This window comes from Tympanuchus pallidicinctus, unplaced genomic scaffold (assembly GCF_026119805.1).
Source record: "Tympanuchus pallidicinctus isolate F22 unplaced genomic scaffold, pur_lepc_1.0 scaffold2, whole genome shotgun sequence".
Lineage (NCBI taxonomy): Eukaryota > Metazoa > Chordata > Aves > Galliformes > Phasianidae > Tympanuchus > Tympanuchus pallidicinctus.
In genome coordinates this window covers 46,789,501-46,808,288 of record NW_026294721.1, presented here as the reverse complement: position 1 = coordinate 46,808,288, position 18,788 = coordinate 46,789,501, and the positions used below count along the sequence as shown (strand labels likewise).

Genomic DNA, 18,788 nt, shown 5'->3' with positions numbered 1-18,788 from the left:
AGCTGAAATGGGTCAGCATGACAGCATTCAAACTTTGTACCCTCTGGATGTGCTGCGAAGCCCCTAGGATTATTTTTTTTTTTTTCTATTGCAGTTTACATGCTAAAATTTCTAAACAAGGGGGACAAGAAATCGATGTCCTAACATTAAGCAGACTGACTTCTAAGATTACTCTTATTTTCATTGCTTCAGTGAGCCAGTGCTATGTTCAGAGCACTGTCAGTGTTGAGGTTGAGTAGACAAGCACTGAGAGCTTCATGGCCATAAAAATAAACACTGTCAGCAGGATTATTAAAATCATGTATTGAATTTGAAACCTGACATTGCATGAGAGTGAAAGAAACCAGATGCATCTGCTAAGCATTTCTGGACAGATCTATTTAAACAGTGTCCTTCCTGAGCATTGAACTTTATTTAAAAACTAAGGTAGGATGGTGCTGCAGAGCTAGAATAACCACCAAGGCACACCAGGACTTTATTTTGTTGGGAAAAAAAAACATAATACTTTCTACCTTGGCATTAAAACTCATCAGAGCAGTCTGGATTTTTCTCTGAAGACTTGGTCTACGCAGTCAGCATGAACACTGATGCTATTGCTATTCCTCTTTATGTATTGCTATATGGGAAAATACTAGTCCTCATAATGGAGATTGTTTTGGGTAGTTGAAAGTAGTGAATCATTTAACTGTACCCAGATCACTGAGTGGGGAACTGAAAATCCAGGAGCCTGATGAAGAGACTGTATTACAAAAAACAATCGCTTTTTATGAAGGGAGAAAGAAGAAAGCTAACAAAACAGTATCAGGAGAGGAAGGCTTTGGTAGAAGCTCTGAATGATCAGAGAGGACTTCCTTATCAGCTGCAGCAATTTCTCAGAGGCTTACAGTGAACTATTTTAATTTTTCAACAGCAATTCAAGTTGTGCAGCCACTTATATCAGCACAGAAGTTCTTTTTAAGATAATTGCTTGCACTTTGCATGTGCTATAAGTGCTTACTCTTTCAGAGAGTGCAAGTTATTGATTGCTCCTGCCTAACAGTTTTATCTCTATCCGGGCTGCAAAACAACAACTGCATGTTTAATTAGCTGCTGTAGATATTGCATTGAAAATTTTGCCTAACAGACTCATGGATGTAGGAAATTTTTAAGTTACCTCTGATTAATATTCTCCTTGAATAATGAAGTAATGCTGTTCTGCAGTGTAGAGGGTAACAAAGCTGAGTTTAGAGTCCATATAATCTGCTCAGATAACTCCTCTCTCCAGTGCCCATCTACCCCAGGCCATAAGGCTGATAGGATGTCATGCAGCCCAGCACATGGCAGCTGCAGGGCTGAGTTACAGCCAGAAGCAGACAGGAGCCCTTCTTCCCATACTACTGTTAAGTACTGCAGTAGGGGACTTTGGTGAAAGAATGCTTTGTGAATTGTGACCAGTTACACAGACTTAAAATATTATTGTTCCTACGAGCCTGTGTGCATTTTTACCTGTTTTCACTATTTTATGACCTGTCTGTGAGGTCATCCTAAAGCATTAAATGCATGGCAGTGGGATTTGTCCCTTCCACAGTTTTTGCTGTGGAATCTGATGCATCTACGTGCACCTTGCTGAACTAGGTGCATCTTACATGTAAGAAAATCTGCCATCGTGGGTTTAATACAAGCTAAGACATGAGATGACTTCCAAAATTCTGTATGTAGATGTGAGGCATGTTAATGCAGGAATCAGTTGGCCCACCAGCACACATTTGAAGGGCAAGCAGATCATAGTGCAAGCAAAACTTCTGATGGATGCTGATTTTACTACTTCCTTCTTAGTGTTCTTTTGTTTTTTCCCTAAAGGGCATATTTGCCCTTTCCCTTAAAGGCGTATTTTTCAACATGGATTTATTTTTTATGTGCCAATATTGATCATCTGTGAATCCCTATGAATAGCATTTCCAGTTTTAGGAATCAACCCACATTAGAGAGGAAAACAAGGATGTGAAAATCTGCATCTTATTTGCATGTATATTACTACATAACTCTGAAGGTATCAGAAGAAGCATTTAAGTGATGATTTTGATAAGACTGCTGTATTAAACACATGCTATTTATTTATTTTATATTTAAGTAAAGCATATTGTAAGGAAGTAATTGGAAAAATTGTGGTCCAAAAGCATATGTTGTCCATTACAAAAATGCCTGCTTTTCATGTCCGGTATTTTAAGAGTATAATAATAGACACACAATAACAGGTATTTCTTGTTCTGCAAGTAATAATTTGTCCTGTCTTTTAGTACTATATCACCAGGTGTGAAAAATCATCTGGCTTTGTGCGTATGAAATGAATGCATATTTATGCTGCACTGATTTGAAGTCTAAGTAACCCTGTCCTAGGGCTGCAGCCTTGGTGCTGCTTCTGACACTCAGCACCCTGCATACCAATTTAGCATTGCTAATTAGTGCTCTATTTTTAGTGCTGTGATGCATTTGTGGTTCTATGTATCACTAGTTTTTCCTTCATTTGGTAAGTGTGCTGAATTATGTACTTGGCACCGCTGTTTCATGTGAGGAGTTCATCTTGATTCAAGCACTTCTACAAACCTGGGAGTGCATTTTCAAATTTCGTGATCCTAGTAATGACCACAGATGACCACAGAGTAGAGTTTAAAGTGCAGAAACACAACTCTGTCCCTCTTTCCTCATTTGCAACAGGCTTTTCAGTGACAATCTTACTGCACTGATCTGTATTTTCCAGTCTTAATTTGACTGAACACCATATATATACACATTTGGCTTAGAAACAAAGGATAAAAGGAATTCTTTTGACTAACAGCATCTAATTTAGAGACGTGAAGGCCACAGTTAGTAAACTTTATCCAAAAACAATTAGGGGTGAAATCTTGGGGTGAAGTCTTGGCTCAACTCAAGTCAGTGGCAATATTCCACTAATTTTAAATGAGTTTGCCCCTACTAAGTACTATCTAGGCTCTATCCTAAGGGGTCTATAATTTGTTGCATAAACATTACATAAATAAAGAAAAAAAAACCCTTCCACTTGCCTTCAGAAAAGGGAAATTCCTCACCTAAGGTAAAAATCTTTGCTGCCAGGTTTCTGTGGGTGAAGCTGGCAGAGGTAATCCAGCAGCCATGGAGTATTCTGAGATTAATTAGACGTGGCCTAGATACATACTGGAAAGAATCAGCTCTGACCTAAATGTTGCAAGGAACAGTGCCTCTGTCTCCTGCTTTGTGTTAATCAACTCTGACACCAAAGGCTTAGCAGGGCAAGTTTGAAGAGAGATTTTGCATAGAAGAAAGGCAAATTGTTAAATTAATTTTTATTCATTCTATAATTCTACTCATTCAAATCTAAAATATATTGAAGATATGTTTTATCTTCCCCTGTCTTGTAGGTTAATAAGAAGACAACCAGTTTTTTTCAAGCAATTAGCCAAGAATTTACAGAAGCTCTGTAGAGAATCACCATGCTGCGCATGTTTCTTATAGCTTCTGCTTTGTCCCAGAGCACCATTCCAGGAGAAGGGGGTGGGGGGGGAAAGAAAAAAAAAAATCAATTAATTATACCGTTGCCATGTTCAGTTTTAATTATCTTCCTACATGTCAAAGTTGTTGATAGAAAGCAAGAAATGGAATCAGCTTCATTTTGACCTAAGACTTACAGGAGCATCTTTCCTTACTCAAAAGGTCAATTGATGGGAATAGGAACAAATCACAGACCCTTCAGTTCAATTAGAAATGATGTCAATTGGAATGAGTCTTTCACTACTTAATCTGTAAATTGCAACTAGCCTCTAAACCCCCTTTTCCTAAAGGATGTTCCTGAGTTGTTCGAACTACTCAGAACAAAGATTGAGTTAAGGCAGTGTTAGAATAAAAGCTCAAGCTGGAGATCTGCTTCCAGCTCATCATATGCACCTAGGAATTTCAGAACATATTTGGCTTCATCAGCCTACCCAGCCAATTAGTTGTTAAGTGACTGTGATCATGTATTAGAAAAGGGAGTTGAATGGCAGTGAATTGCCAGAGCTGGAAACCCACAGTATCTGAAGATAGATGAAGTCCTGTCACTGCCACTGTAACTTGTCACAGGTGACTAAAAGACAGTGGAGATCAGCTTGCTGGGGTGATGACTTTATTAAAGTTTTTCACTTTTATTTCAAATTCTTTTAGACAAGTCTAGGAATTTTGCCTCGTAAGACATGGAGGGGTTACCCTTCAGTTTGGGAAAAGGATGAAAGACATTCAAAAACAAATAAGTAGATAAGCAAAGAAGTATATGTGTGCATATGCACCTATATTCATGCCTGAGCTAAAACTGTACAAGTTGGAAATAGTTTAATTCATATTAAGTAAGTAAGGATAGGTATATAACTAAATTACTTTGGACCTGAGTAAAGGGAGAAGCTTCAAAAAACTAACAAAAAAAACCCCAATACATCTGCATGTTGTACTAAAAATCTGATGAAACCTACTGTTTTTATGATTATATTTAGTGAAAAGTCTTGAATATGTGCAGTGTCATGATCCAATAGATGCTAGCTACTGCCTGCAATTTCACAAGCCATTCACCATAAAACATGCCTTTTATAACAGAATAATTTCACTGAATTACTTAATCAATACCACTTGGTGTCAGACTATATGTAAGAGAAATAATCTCTTGTTTAAGAATTTCTCTCCGAATAGCAAGTCAATGAGAACAGGGGCTCCTTAGCATCTCTGTGCTCATTCAAATCCACTTGGAATACTAGACACACTGTTGGGAAATCTGCAAGAAATTAAGGAAGTTTGGATTTGCCTAGCAACACTTTAATTTGGTAGCATAATTTCTACCAAGACTTCCAATAATAAATCTGTGATGGAAGCTGTGTAAGGCACACTTGGTATGACGGGTGGTGATAGCTGTACTTTTGTTGTCAGCTGCAGGCACTATGCATTATGCCAAATGCCTTCCCCATTCCCAAGGCATCCAAGGAACCCAGATGGAAAATAAGTCTGACTTCTCAGTGATCTTACTGTGTTCCCACTATTTCAGTCTGTGGCTAAGGATCAACAAAAGATGTTGGGCAACTTGCAACTGTTGCACATCAACGTGCAACAACAACTGCCTTTCATGGCCCTTAGACTGTCCAGGGAGCTCCCAGAGCTTCATCTTCATAACTGATACGTTTGACTTCCCAGGTCTTCAGTAAGTAAGATTAACTTTGAACATAAATGTATTATATATATACTGTTATCAAGCTAATTGAAGACCTTTAGCTAACACAGCATGTATAATTCTGAATTAATAATGCCTGTTAATTTATATTAGATTAACAACTTTATCAGTAAATAGTCCAGAGAAGTAGGGAAGCCTACTCCATTTGCAGTTGCTTGTAAAATATTTTCTTTGTACCTTGAATGTACTTTAGATCATGATAAAACTGCCCATTTCATTGAATTAACTTCGCTAATCTGCTATATTTAAAAAAAAAAAATTAGGAAAAGTAAATTGGCATCTGAAATGTGTGTGTTTACACCATTCACTGTTTCAGCATAACAGAAACTGCAGCAACATATCTCATTTTTCCTTGCCCTAGATTCAGGAAATGATGCAAGTTAATTTCTGTTCTAAGTGCTCAGGAATATGTCAGCTTGACGAGGGGTATTTTCTGGATCTGAAATAATGACACATCTGGCTCAAAATACAGGTGAGAGTTCCTGCAATAAAGATACTTAGAATATATTTTTTGCTTAAGATGGCTGAGCCTTGCTTAGAATCATTCCAGTTCTCCTTCAGCTTAAATAAGACACCCACATACCAGACCATTCCATCTCCTATTTTAATGAGATCCAAATCTGTCCAGGATTGTCAACACACATTACAGCGTAGATTTTTTGAGGACTTGCAAATCCAAGAGAGGTTAAATTTCTGTAGACTAAAGCAACATTAATCATACAACATTGGCCATAAACATTGATTGGTACTCCATACCAGAAAGTGCAGCTGAAAAAAGCACATGGATTTTTTTTCTTTTACAATCCAGCCCATGGAACATGGGTGGAATAGAGACCAATACAAAATAATGAGCTCACCTACTGTTGTTGTGTAATAACATATAGGATCAGCTAGAGGTGATATTGCAGGAGGAAAACTTAGTAGGTATGACAGGAGTATGGGGGCTAAATATAATGACAGGAACTTCACAATGCGTTCTTTATGAAAGTGACAGAAAAAGCAAAGGAGGCAAATGCTGTGCCACAAGCATTAAAATCACAAGATACTGAAGAATAATTTTTGGTAAGACATGCATTGCTAAACCTCTGGCTTAAGGAAAATAAAAAAAATATATAAAAGGGAATTGTAGGAAGAATTGTATTAAGGACTAGTAGTCATGAACACTCAACAACGAAGATGAAGCAAATCAGTCTAATCTGCAAGAACGTGTATTAACTGTTACTGAGAGCCACTTATTTGATTAAAGTGCATTTAAAACAAAGAAATTAAACAATTTTAAAGCCTACAATTCACTTCCTTATTATCAACTCAAATATCCGTACACTGTAAATATTTAGGGTATAGCTTTATCTCCTCAGCAGTGTATGTCAATCTCTGTCTGTCTGAATTACCTCCGGTGGTGAACACTGCGTTAATCCCAAGTCCCTGCACTGAAGGCAGTATCAGCAGAATGAGCCAGCTGTGACAGAAGTCAGTGTAGATTTGGCACTGACAGACCTCTGCAAATGCCCTACACAACTCTTCCAGAGGTGCCAGTGGCCAGTTTGTGTAAGACCCCAAACAGCTGTATGTAAGACTTTCTCATCTTTCTTTGGAGATGATCGTTTAAAAGCAGATAACCCTAAAAACATTGATGATAAAGCAAGAAATGGTTGGGAAAAGAGGCTGAATGAAGTCAAAAGTTTTCACTAGAGCAGTAGGAGGAGTTAGAGGGAACATGTTCAAGGGCCTTGTTTATCAGTGCATGCAGTCATATAAAAATGCTCATCGTTGCCGTTGTCTTCTACCAAAGCAGGACATGGTAGCAGATGGAAATAGACAGCTGGCTAGGGTGCAGGGCCTGTCACCAAGTTTTCCCAGACCCTTCCTGGGCACTAGGTTTTTTGAGCCCCAGCACATTTCCATCTGCTCTTTCCCCTCCAGTGAGGCTACTAAAGCTCCCTTCCACGTTTTTTCATTAATGAATTGCAGAGAAGTTTGGGATGCTGTGATGAAATGCACGTGAAGGTATTAATCATAATACTGACAAATGTATTATAATATGCAATTCAAGACATAGATATTTAAAAGCCATGTTAAAATGAAACTAGCCCTGTTGTGTTCAGGGCATTCAGCTGAGGAAAGTGAGCCCCTGTCAGGCAGCTGATCTGTTTCAACACTTCATTACTTAGCCAAAGCATGCCCAAGTTTGCCATTCTATTATTGTGGAGTATATCCTATAGTGAGATATCACACTAAATGAAACATCAGCAATTAATTCTAGAAACTTCTAAGGGAAGTGAGAATATTCAAAGTCTACAGTCATTGTTAGTTTCAAAGAACCTGCTTGCAGACTCACTGAAAACACTGTGACTGCTCATGGCGCTCAGCAGAAGGAAATTGGACTCAGAGCTGCTGACGTGACAAGGGAGAACCGTTGGAAAGCTTTCTGCAGATGACCAGAATTTGGGGGGGGGGGAAAGGGAGGGGTTGTTCTGTGCAGTGAAGCCTTTGCAACAGCTTGTCGTGTTATGGAATTTTGCACTAAATGATTTACACTGTGGTAGGTATTAAGGTTTTTAGGAATTTCCTGTCAAAGTCTGCATTAATGCACGTGCAGAAGGCTTCATCGTGGCCAAAATGAAGGCCAACATCCAACACTGAGCTTCCCCAGGGCTGGCAACTGTGCAGTTTTGACATTTGGCAGTGACCCCACTGCAGACATCATCCCCCAAATCCCCAGCAATGAGGCCACTGAGTGGCTTAGGGGGATTGGTAATTGGATACCTCACCCCAGGTCACCGCAGCCTGGCTTCAGGAGCACTGAGGGCTTTCCATGGCTCAGATACCACTGGGTGGTTATTTGGAGGCATAAGCAGAAACTCGTGTACTATTTCAATGCAACAAGCAGCAGGCGAGTCCACATATAGGCACAAACATTATGACAGTTGCCAGCCTGCTAGAAACATTTGAGTGACAGAGTATTGGTCTGACAGAAGTTGATTAACTCCCTAATAACAGATGGGATTATTTCATGTTCAGTTTTAGCTGGATGCTCGGGCCTGTACGGTCTTTCACAACTGTGAGAGACAATGTTTTGTGTTCAGCCCTCAACCCCTCCAGGTCATAAATGACTTTTTGAAGTGTTTCTGAATGTTACTGGAGGTAATTTGAGGACAACATTAATTTAGGTTTTCTATCTTAGCCATATAAATTCAGCAAGAGCAAAAATATATTCTACAGATATTTTTAGGCACTTTCCTACATAGGAGAAACTAAGAGCTCAGCATTTGAAACCTCAGCTAGTCCCTGATGAAGATAAATACTTGCAGTGGGCTGGAAGAGCAATCAACTGGAAAACATTACTGCCAAGGTCAGTATTAACCTGAAGCCTCTAGAGTCAGATCCACAGCCTTGTCAAAAGGTCAGATATTAGGAAGAATTTCTTCTCAGAAAGAGTGGTGAGGTGCTGGAATGGGCTACACAGGGAGTGGTGGAGTCATTGTCCCTGTGAGTGTTTAAGGAAACAATAGATGTAGTACTTAGGGACACACTTCAGGGGGCATGGTGGGGATGGACTGACAGCTGGACTAGATGATCATCGTAGTGATTCTATGAAAAAGGTGGCTGATGAGGAGGACATAGGGTACAGTAGAATCCTGGCAAATCCACAACCAAACTCTTGGTCATTCTCAAGTATGAAGCTCTGTGATGGTGATGGATGCTCATACATGAGTTTCAGCAGCATGGAAGCCTCCACTTAGAAAAAGAAAAAAACAACAAAATTCTGGTGGGCAGCCTTATAAATGTGCAATCATGTCTATGGAGTGGCACGCAGGTCACAGCTTGACAAGGAGCAGCTGAGTGATATCACACAGCCACAGCTCTGCACAGCACCAGGAGGGATTTATGTTCTCCTTCTTCTTGCATGCACTTAGAGCATCAGCACAGAAAACAGAAAGAGATCCCAGAACCAGAGAATAAAACAAGGGAGGTGACAGCCTCTTGCTGCAGTGAAGTCTCCTGGAAGTGGTGAGAGCAGGGGGAATGCTTCCAGTCCTCTTGCTTATGGAGCTTCACCATGTGCGGCCCCAGCCTGCCTCTCCCTGCCAGGCTTTGTCAGTCAAGAGGCAACACCTCACACCTGGAAGGGCACCCCATGGGGTCAGGGGAGAGACTCTGAGGACCACCCTTTTAGACCAGAGGGCATCACAGGGCAGGAGCCGCTGCCTGCCCTGTGAATGCTGTACTCCTGTACCTTGCCCCATGTCCTACAGCAGAGAAGGATCACACAGTGCCACAGTGCTGGTACAGGCTGCACCAGTAAACAAAGGCTCCTGCTTCAGGTGTGTCAGCTACAAAGGTCAGCAGGTTTGGTCTGTTTCCCTCTGATGTGATCCTGTTCACAGTGCAAGATCCTGTTGTATTCCTGCAGTGCTTATTGCTGAAAAGTAATGTTCAGGATTGTTGGAGCTCACAGTGCTGAAAAAATGTCAGAGTGCGCAGAGAGTACTGAGCACAGAGGGAAGGCAAAAGTTTTACACAAGAAGGACACAGGTTTTACATGGGAAGTGTTGTCCTTGTTTCACGGCACTTTGTGCAAGACTCAGATAATCAGGTTTGGGTGTGGGTGTGGGTGTGTGTGACAGCCCTTCGGGGAAGAAATAGGATGCGTGACTCTCAGCGCAGAAAATTACTAACAGAATACATGCAAAGCTGAGTGCTGATAAAATCTCTGTAATCTCCTGCTTAATCTGCTGCCCTCAAGAAAAATCTGTTGACTTTACACACAAGCTGGCCTGAGCACACAGCAGCGCGGCGCTGCCCTGGCTGTGTCTGATAATTAACAGGCTGGCGTTATCCTAGCCGCATGGAATCACTGCAGCCATACACTCGCACTCGAATTTTCCCCACCCGGTGACCTGAGTAGCACACAAGAGGAGGAAAAACAGATAAATAAAGAGAAAAGAAAGAAAAACAGAGGAAGCCCCGGCCTCCCTCCCACCGCTCCCCCACGGTGCGGCGCGGCGCCGGGCTACAGCAGGTGCGCAGAGAGCACCGCGGGGAGCGGGGCCAGCAGCCCCCGGAGCGCGGTGTCCCCTCCCCAGTGCGGGGCGGCCACGTGGAAGCGCGGTTCTCGCCGCCGCCACTTCCTGCTCGCCTCGCCCCGGCCGTGAGACCGGCGGGGAGGCGGCGGCGGCTAACGGGAGGAGGGAAAGGGAGGCGGGGAAGGGGGGAGGTTTTAAGAGAAAAAGAGAAAGGAGGAGAAAAAAAAAAAAAAAAGAAAAGAAAAAAAAAAAAGTTTGTACGCGCAGGCAGGAGGAGAGGCGCAGAGCAGCGGGCGAGGAGCGGGAGCGGCGGCGGCGCCGAGCCGTGCGGGGCGGGGGGCGGAAGCCCGGCGGTGCGCGGGGCCGGGCGCTGCGTGCACGGCAGCCGCGGCGGCGGGAGGCAGAGGGCGGACGGGAGGATGCGGCTGAAGCTCGGCTTCCTGCTGCGCGCCGTGCTGCTGGCGGGCAGCTTCTTGGGGCTGCTGCTTCTCTGGTCGTCGCTGTCGCCCCGCGCCGAGGAGCCGGCTCCCCCGGGACGGGTGAGTGCGCGGCAGCGGCGCCGGGCGGGAGGGGGCGGCGGGCGGGACGCGGCGGGCGCGGGGCTGCCGGTGGGCGGCCGCCCGGGCCGCGGCCTGCAGGCCCGAGAGGGGAACGCCGAGACGTGGGGTCGGCCTCCGCCCGGAACCACCGGGAGAGTGCCTGAGGTCGGGCCGGGGTCCCCGCGATCCGGCTGGGCCCCGCTTTGGGGTGGGGGCCGCGGGCGGGCAGCGTCCGGGACCGCGGCCCTGCCCGGTTCGGCGGCGCGTCGGGCAGCGGGCGGGTGTCGCTGGGGAGCGCTCATCGCTCGCACAGTCGCTATGCGCCGTGCGTCCCGCCAGGAGCTGGAGCGTGCCCTAGGGATGCCCCCCCGTAGTCCTTCTGCCGCTGCCCCCACAGTTGCCGAGAGTGAGCCGGATTGCGTGAGGGGAGGTAGCGGGTCGGAGCCTCTAGGAAAAGGGCGTGGGAAGCTATGGGATGGGCGGCGGTGACGAGATGCGGGCACGGCGGGGCTGGAGGGGAACGTATACTCCGGAGATGCTTCAGGGGGTCAGGAGAGGAGATCTGCGGGGCTGTGGCTGTGCCAGCTTCACCGAGTGACTGCCAGCGGCACCTGACAGCAGGGTCGAGGCAGGAGGTGATGTGTTCTCCTATGGGAAAAGCAGGTGTGGGACGGCCGGTGCCTCTTGGAGGAGATGAGCCTGGAGGAGACTGGACAAGATTACTGCAGTCCTGGAAAAGTTGTTACAGTCTACAGTGATTATTTTAAAAGCGATCCCTTATGATATGTTGGCTAATGATCTTGATTCTCTGTAGCGGGCTGCTCTGGGTAATTGTCAAAGGGCAGCAAGCTGACATAATTTTTGCTGTTGAACAATGGAAATGATTTTGGACTTCAGCAGATGCTCTGTCTTCTGAAGCTGTTACATTTTGCTGTATCGTGGCAGTTACTGCCGAGATAATGGGCCATCACGGTTTTTTTCTTAAGATATACAGTTTATTAAGTGGTGAAGTTCTTGTAATCTGTTCTTGTCAGGCACAACATGGGCCTCTCTGGGTAGGGAGAATTCTTCAGGAATTTTATTTGCAAACCTCCTGAGAAAACATCAAGAAATAAACATTTCGCGTCAAACCAGTTGAATTACTCATCCTGCGTAGGAAAGAGCAGACCTGCTGGCGAGCATCCTCTGGGGGAACATGAGTGGTGTTGCACTGCCAAGCAGAGCAGTGCTTGTGCTGGGATTGGTGCCTTGATGCGTGCAGGTGCTGTAAGAATCCCATGCCCCTTGTCACAGGGTGATCACCGGGTAGTGGTGAGCTGAACCCCCATTTAGGTCTGTTGATGAGCTGGGCCTAATCTGGGAAATGTTTCTGGCTTGTCCACATGGCAGTGAAAGAGTCGGAAAGCAGCTCTCTGTCCTGGTCACCTCCCTCCTTGCTGGAGGAGGAGGCATCTGTGATAACCACCTCAGGAAGTAATTTGGTCTTTGCTGGGAACAAATACAATTTTCCCAAGTAAACACTGTCAAAGATAATATCTAAACAGAATACACGGTTCGTTAGCAAGACCAAATATTTACTTTCATAGTGATGTACTCAAAAGCGAGGAACGCATTTTATCATTATTCTCAAGGAGATGGCAGCATTATTTGTACACTCATGTCTTGGTCTGCACTCTTCCTCAGCAGCCTCTCAAGCTTGGAGAAACCTCAGTGCCTGGCGTGCCTCAAGGCCAATAGATCCACGGCTGCTGGGCAGGAACACAGTGCATGTATGTGTTGGCATGGGGGCTGCTGTGCTGCACCTGGGAAACACTGCATGTCTTGGTACAATTTCAGCCCTGTGCTGCTAAGGGTGTACTAAGGGCTGGTTCTGTGAGATGTAGGGCCTTGCAAGTGTGTGTGTTTGCTCTGCTGTTAGCTGCCAGAAAGTTTGTTAAACCGGAGGTGACAGAGTAATTCTTCTTCCCTTACATCACCCTCCTTTGCTTGTGAAAGTCTGCCCAGCAGTAATTCAGCTTCTCACAGATGACCTTGGGCAGCACCGTCCCCACTCTGCGCTGTGAGCCCAGGCACGGCTGAGAGCACAATTTTAATAACAGCCAGGCATTAAAGAAACAAAGATGAACAAAGAGCTGCCTTGCTCTTTTTATCTTCATAGCCGTGAATCTTTTCCTGCTTACGGCAGCAAACAGGGATGGGATAGACTGTAATACTGAAGATTTTGTAGCAGTTTGTAACTATGTATCTTTTTCTATATAAAAAAAGTACATTCCCTCTTCAAATATTGCTTTTTTTTTTTTTTTCCCTACCGATCTTGAAAGATTTGAATGATCTTTCTGAGAAGCTAGATAACTTGAGGTACAGAGCTTCCAAAGGAAAAGTGAAAGTGGAGAAGTGGCTATTTAGGAGGGAAATGAAAACATAGTTAATTTTATCCTTCCTTTCTGATAGGAGATTACTGCAGATGGATATATTCAGTGCTATTGAGAGTGTGTTCAGAAATTGAGGAAACAACACTTTTGCAGAGATCTGTTTCTGCAAAATGTCATTCTGGGACAAAATGTGAGATTCAGGGGTAGGCTGAGTAAATAACAGCTTTAGTAGCAGTAAGAACACCTGCTCTCTGACAGCAAGGATCGCAAAGGTACCAACGCATTAGTTGGGTGTGCACACAATCTTCTTTGTAGCTGTAAGAAAAGATTAGACTTAATCTTTCTTAGGTAATCACGTATTTGTTGTGGAGTCTCCGGGATGTTTTCTGTTTATGCTTTTCAGAATCAAGGACGATAGTTGTGGAGCTAGTAGGAGACCAGTGAGGCTACTCACTGTAAGAAGATTGCTGCAGGGAGCCCAGCTATGGCGCTTACTGGTCTTGAGTGAGATATGTTGCTGATTATCAGCCTCGGAAGTACAGCCTTGCAAACTGGTATTGCCAAGGAGAGAATAGGAGCGGGAATGCAGTAGGCAGAGCCAGTGGGCTGGAAAGGTAAAGAAAGATTCAAGGCTGAGAAGTTGAAAGTGGCATATTTGAGAGGAGCCTGGTGTAAATTTAGTGTCGTGAACTCTCTACGTCTGACCAATTACAGAGTTGAAATGACCACATCAGTATTGAGATGCTTTCAGTTAATTATTTAATTAGGATTTTATTTATTTGTTTAAGATTTGCTTAGCCTCCTCAAGGCAGTGCTTGAAATACAACTTAGCGTGCTCTTGGATTATGTGGCAGCAGTGTAATTAGTGATCTCCTGCTTCTTCTGATCTTCGCTGGACTGCTGCAAGAAGGTCGTAGAAGTTGCCCTGTTTGTTTTCCGTAGGAAGAAGAAATAATAGGAAAGTGGTCCAGCACGTTTTATCATCCATAGCTCAGGAAGCTCATACAAAATGTGATGTAAGTATGCAGCTGGCTTTGCAGAAATGCAGTGGTGAGATAGTAGAAACCATGAAATAAATTCTGTATTCTGAACTCTTCTCAAGTGCAGGGAGGAAAACTTTCTGAAACTTCAGCGTGTGCTGCATAGCCTGGTATTCAGGAACTGACTACTTCATGTTTGGAACCCTGCAGCGTTCCCCAGTGGCTGGTAGCTCATAGCTGCCTCATCCAGGCCACTGGTGGGCCTGCAGGCGAGACTGCGGCTGTCACCAGCCACTAGGGCTATGTGCTACAGTTCTCATGTGGCCACCTGAAAGTGCAGGATTTATGATGTGGAGGAGTTAGGAAAATAAGAAAAGAAAAGCAAATGGAATTTTTCAGTGTTTTCTCATGACACCTCTTCTACCCTCACTTTAAAGGCCGCTAATATCTTGTGTGCCTTAGCTGGATTGTCACTGAGGACTTAATGGCAAGTTGCAGACTAAACTTGAAGTGTTATTGTGGTTTAAATTAGATTCTTTGCAGTGGAAGTCCCAGTGGAAATTCGTTGCTCTTCCTTAAGGGATAACAGCAAATGCACTTAGAAGAGAAACTGAGAATTGGGAAATTTGATGACATTACTGGAGGGAATGCAGGAGCAGAGCTTGGAATCAGGTAATAAATCTAATGCGACAGGAGGAGTTGTATTCAATTGTGATGGGATTTGAGCATGAGATTAGAAATCCAAATGGTAAGTCCATGATGCACCATGGCAAGCAAATGGTCTCCCCACAATTGCTTGCTGTGGTTAGATGTGCTTCAGCCAGTGTCTTATTTACTGATTTGCCTTTCTGTAGTTGAGTGAGACCTGAGACGGAGAGCACCAGTTTGGCTTTTGCCAATCTTGGTATGGAAATTTTGCACAGGGGGCAGTGAGTGTGCTGTAGCCTAAGCGCTGCTGTTCTAGCAAGTAAGCTTCACTCCCTCCCTTCCCGTTTATCACAGCAGTCTTTAGTATTGCTAGTGACAGTAATAGGCAAAATGTTTTGAGATATTAAATGTTAATTTTTTTTAATGCGTGCTTTCATCTAAATTGGCTTTGAAAAAGCTTGTAAAAGTCTGTCACCCTTGGGAGAGTGCAAAAAGCCCAATCTCTATCTTATTAAAAATGAAGTCTTTTGTCAAATGCTTCCAGTTATGTTAGAGAATAAATGACCACAAAGTGGTTTTTTGAATAATGTGAAGAAATGAAGAAAGCCCTACGTAGTTTCTACAATTTGGGTATACGTAGACAGACTGTATTAAAACTTTCTTGAACTTTTTTTTTTTTTTTTTTTTTTTTTTTTTTGTCATTGGAATCACTACTAATAAGTTAAGTAAATAACTCATTATCTCAAGTCTGTTAATTATGTAGAAAGCTACTCTTCTGCAGGGAGCAGTTTAGCACCATTTAATATGTATGTGACAAGATGCTTATTGTCCTATTCTAGCCCCAAGTATTACCATTTGTGACTAATGTAAATTAAATAACAGCTGAAAAATGGCAGATGCTAAGGCTGGTGTTTGCTTTTTAAGAATCCCATTACTGGAAAAGAGTCCTTAGTCCAGGAACCTTTGGTGGTGTCTTAGTGGCCACACAGTGGGGCATTAAAAATAGCATGCTATGAAGTCCTTACTTTAAAAGGTGTGAAAATCTAGGTAGCAGTTCTGTCTTTATTCTACAGGAACTGAATTAGGAGATGGTGGCCGAGCTGAAGCAGTGGAAGTTCTGTTGTTATTAAGTTCAGCTATCAGACAGGGCCCAGTGGGTCATTAGTGTGCAGCCCAGAGAGGAGCATCATGCAGAAGTGTGGGGGGGTGTTTCATCACGTGGCCAAGCAGCATGCACCTTCCCAAGCTCTGTAGAGTTAAAATTGCTTGTACTGAGCTGGCATTCCCTAATGAAGAATGACAGTATCTTTGTCCTATTTTTGTCAGATATTAAATCAGCATTACGGGAGACTGCCAAGTGGAAATAGGGCAGGATAAGCTGTTACGTTAATAGGTTTGACTTCTACCTTGGAGGGGGGTGGATGCTTTTTACAGAAAATAGGCCAAATAAACTAAGAGAAGGATTCTGAGTCTGGTAGCAGTTACATTTAATTACTGGATTTCCTCTGTAAGTGTGGAAAAAAAGGCTGCTGCGAACGATTAGTTTAAAAATAGAAACATGCTGCTTAAAAGGCCGCCTCCTCCATCAGCTTTCTTTAATCATTTTCTGAATTAAAGGGAATTTATCCTGCGTGGATCTGCCTTTAACAGCCCACCTCCGCCCTGCAGTGCTCTAGATTTAGGCGCTGTTTTGGCGAGTGAGGTATTTTCCCCTTGTGATTAATAGCAAAACCAAGGAAGTGCATTCAGAAAGCGCAGTGCACCCAACAAATGGGAGCGGTACGCAGCCTGCCGTGTGTGTCTTGGCAGCCTGTGATACCATTCGGGCTTGGGTGTCGGGGCATGCTGGTCTTTCAGTCAATGCGGGTTTTCAGGGAGAAAATATAAAAGTCAGGGTAGATTTCTGAAAAGTTAAACTAGGTGTTAAGCTTGGACTCAATAGTGAGTTTCTGGAGTGGATTTTTTTAGTTAAATTGTAGCATCCACCTTGAAAGAGTTATGCACCTTTCTGAAGGGCTGTAATTACAAACCAGCTAGAGGAGAAAAGTGATGTTTCTGGTCAGTCTTCAAGTGATGATCTTTATTGTGTTCTTCCAATTTGTGGTTAAATGGTTTTGATATGTTTGTTTTAATCATTTGATACCTCATTAGAATTGGTAAGTCTGAAATTTGAAAAGTCAAATTCTTTGCAAGCTATTGATGGAATGGGTTGGTGCTTTCCTATACATGCACTTCGTAGCATAGAATTTCTATTTCCTGAAAACCCATTTCATTCACTTGCAGGCATAACAATATTTCCTTACCTGGCTAAGTAGATGCTACTTCCTGTAATGAAGAGGTGATACTTTAGAAAGGATTGTATCAAGCAGACATACCTGAGGAGGGGAAAGCTATGGCTTTTCACTGCCACTATTAAGGACAGAAAAATATTAGTCTCTACTCAGCTACCATTTTCATTTCTTTCATTTTCTGAATTGCTGCAGGCTAGTAGGCATATCACTTGGAAGGCTTTTTCTTCTTTACACGTAAGCATTCTTGCTTTCTTGCAACTCACAAAGCACATGAGGTTTTTTTCCATATTATAATATTGTGCTTATTTCATTTTTCTCTTACTACCTTTTCTTGAATCCTTCATTCTGATTACTGACTCCAGTGACATTTTTTAGTATTGCTCTTGCTTTCTAAGCTGCAGCTCATTTTCTTCTGATTTCCTCATGGAATTCTAGGCTGCAAAGAGCAGCAGCCAGCACTGGTGCGTGGTATACCTCCGAGCAGCAGGAGGGGGTTGGAGAAAGGTATAAGGTAAAGCCAGTATGCTACTTTATATGCTGTTTACATTTGGAAAACTTTCTTTACAGCTGAAGGTCTCAATATATAAGTGTTAGCAAAATTAAGGCATGAGCAGATGGTGCTTTGCCCACAAAATTTCTTACTTGTTTTGTTGTCTTAAAAAAAATTTGGCAGTGAAAATGACTTAGCAATAACTATTCTGACTTAAGGCTCATTACTTGAATAAGGCAGACAGTATTATGTTAGCATGTTTTAGAAAAAGAAGTGCAATATTTTGAACAAAATTGAATAGTTTTTTTCATAGTTGAATATTTTTGTCAGAACTTCGGGATTAAAAATTGCTTTGTTTTTAACCTGTCATAGAAGATTTCCCTTTGAAAGATGACTAGAAAACTATGAATAGCATTTCAATAGGGTTGAACCATAGCAGGATTCTATTTTATTGCTCATTTCCTGTCTTTATGGATTTGAGATATTTAAACAGTGCCTTTATTTTGAACTAGTTAATAAGAATTCTAGCAGTGTCAATCAAGGAGGTATTTATTGTTTTATTGTGTTAATTTGTTGTAGAAAATGCATCATCTAATAACATCTGAAATTAAAACAAGAAAGAAACCAAGCTGCCTGTTACAAGTATCTTGAATGGTAATGCCATGAACTTTCTATTCTTCCTATCACTGAAGGAATAACAAAAAAGACAATATTGAGATAAAATGTTCTCCATAGAAAACAAATTGTTCTCTTCATGCTTTAGTCTTGAAATGTGGTTTGCTACGCATGCACTTAAATGAGGCCTTGAAGTCAGTTCTTCAAGGCTTGTATATATATGTCCTTTATAAGCAATGCATGTGTCAATGTGCATTTATCATGCATCTTAGATTGCTTCACCTGCTAAGCATCTGGTAATCTATCTCCCCAGTGTTATTCTAATGTGCCAAAGTCTTCTGAAATGCTTTGACCAGCAGCTATGAAATATGTTGTTGTTTTTTCTCACCTCTTCCATGTATTCCACCTTTATTTTCTTCCCCTTTATGAAATACCCTTTTCCAGGGCAGAACCAAGACATTCACTAGTGCTTAGCTTTAGGTCAGTGGTCTGCCAAGGTGGAAAAGGAAGTTGGTGGTGGGGATTTTGATTTTGGTTGTGGCTTGTTTCTTCTAATGGAAGAATGGCTTTTAGTGGTTGTTTGTAAGTGTATTCTAGTTGTGGAT

At 42.8% G+C, this 18,788-nt stretch overlaps 1 protein-coding gene across 2 annotated transcripts in view; it reads left to right on the top strand.

Moving 5' to 3' along the window:
• The first annotated feature begins 10,614 nt into the window (after positions 1 to 10,614).
• The window catches only part of GALNT7 (polypeptide N-acetylgalactosaminyltransferase 7), a 68,499-nt gene continuing 60,325 nt past the window's right edge, over positions 10,615 to 18,788 (top strand). The window contains exon 1 of one of the 2 annotated variants that reach the window (XM_052682316.1): positions 10,615 to 10,787. In XM_052682316.1, coding sequence (XP_052538276.1) covers positions 10,668 to 10,787 — 120 coding nt within the window. In that variant the 5' untranslated portion in view covers positions 10,615 to 10,667. The remainder of the gene's footprint in view (positions 10,788 to 18,788) is intronic. The other variant, XM_052682317.1, reaches the window with a different exon arrangement.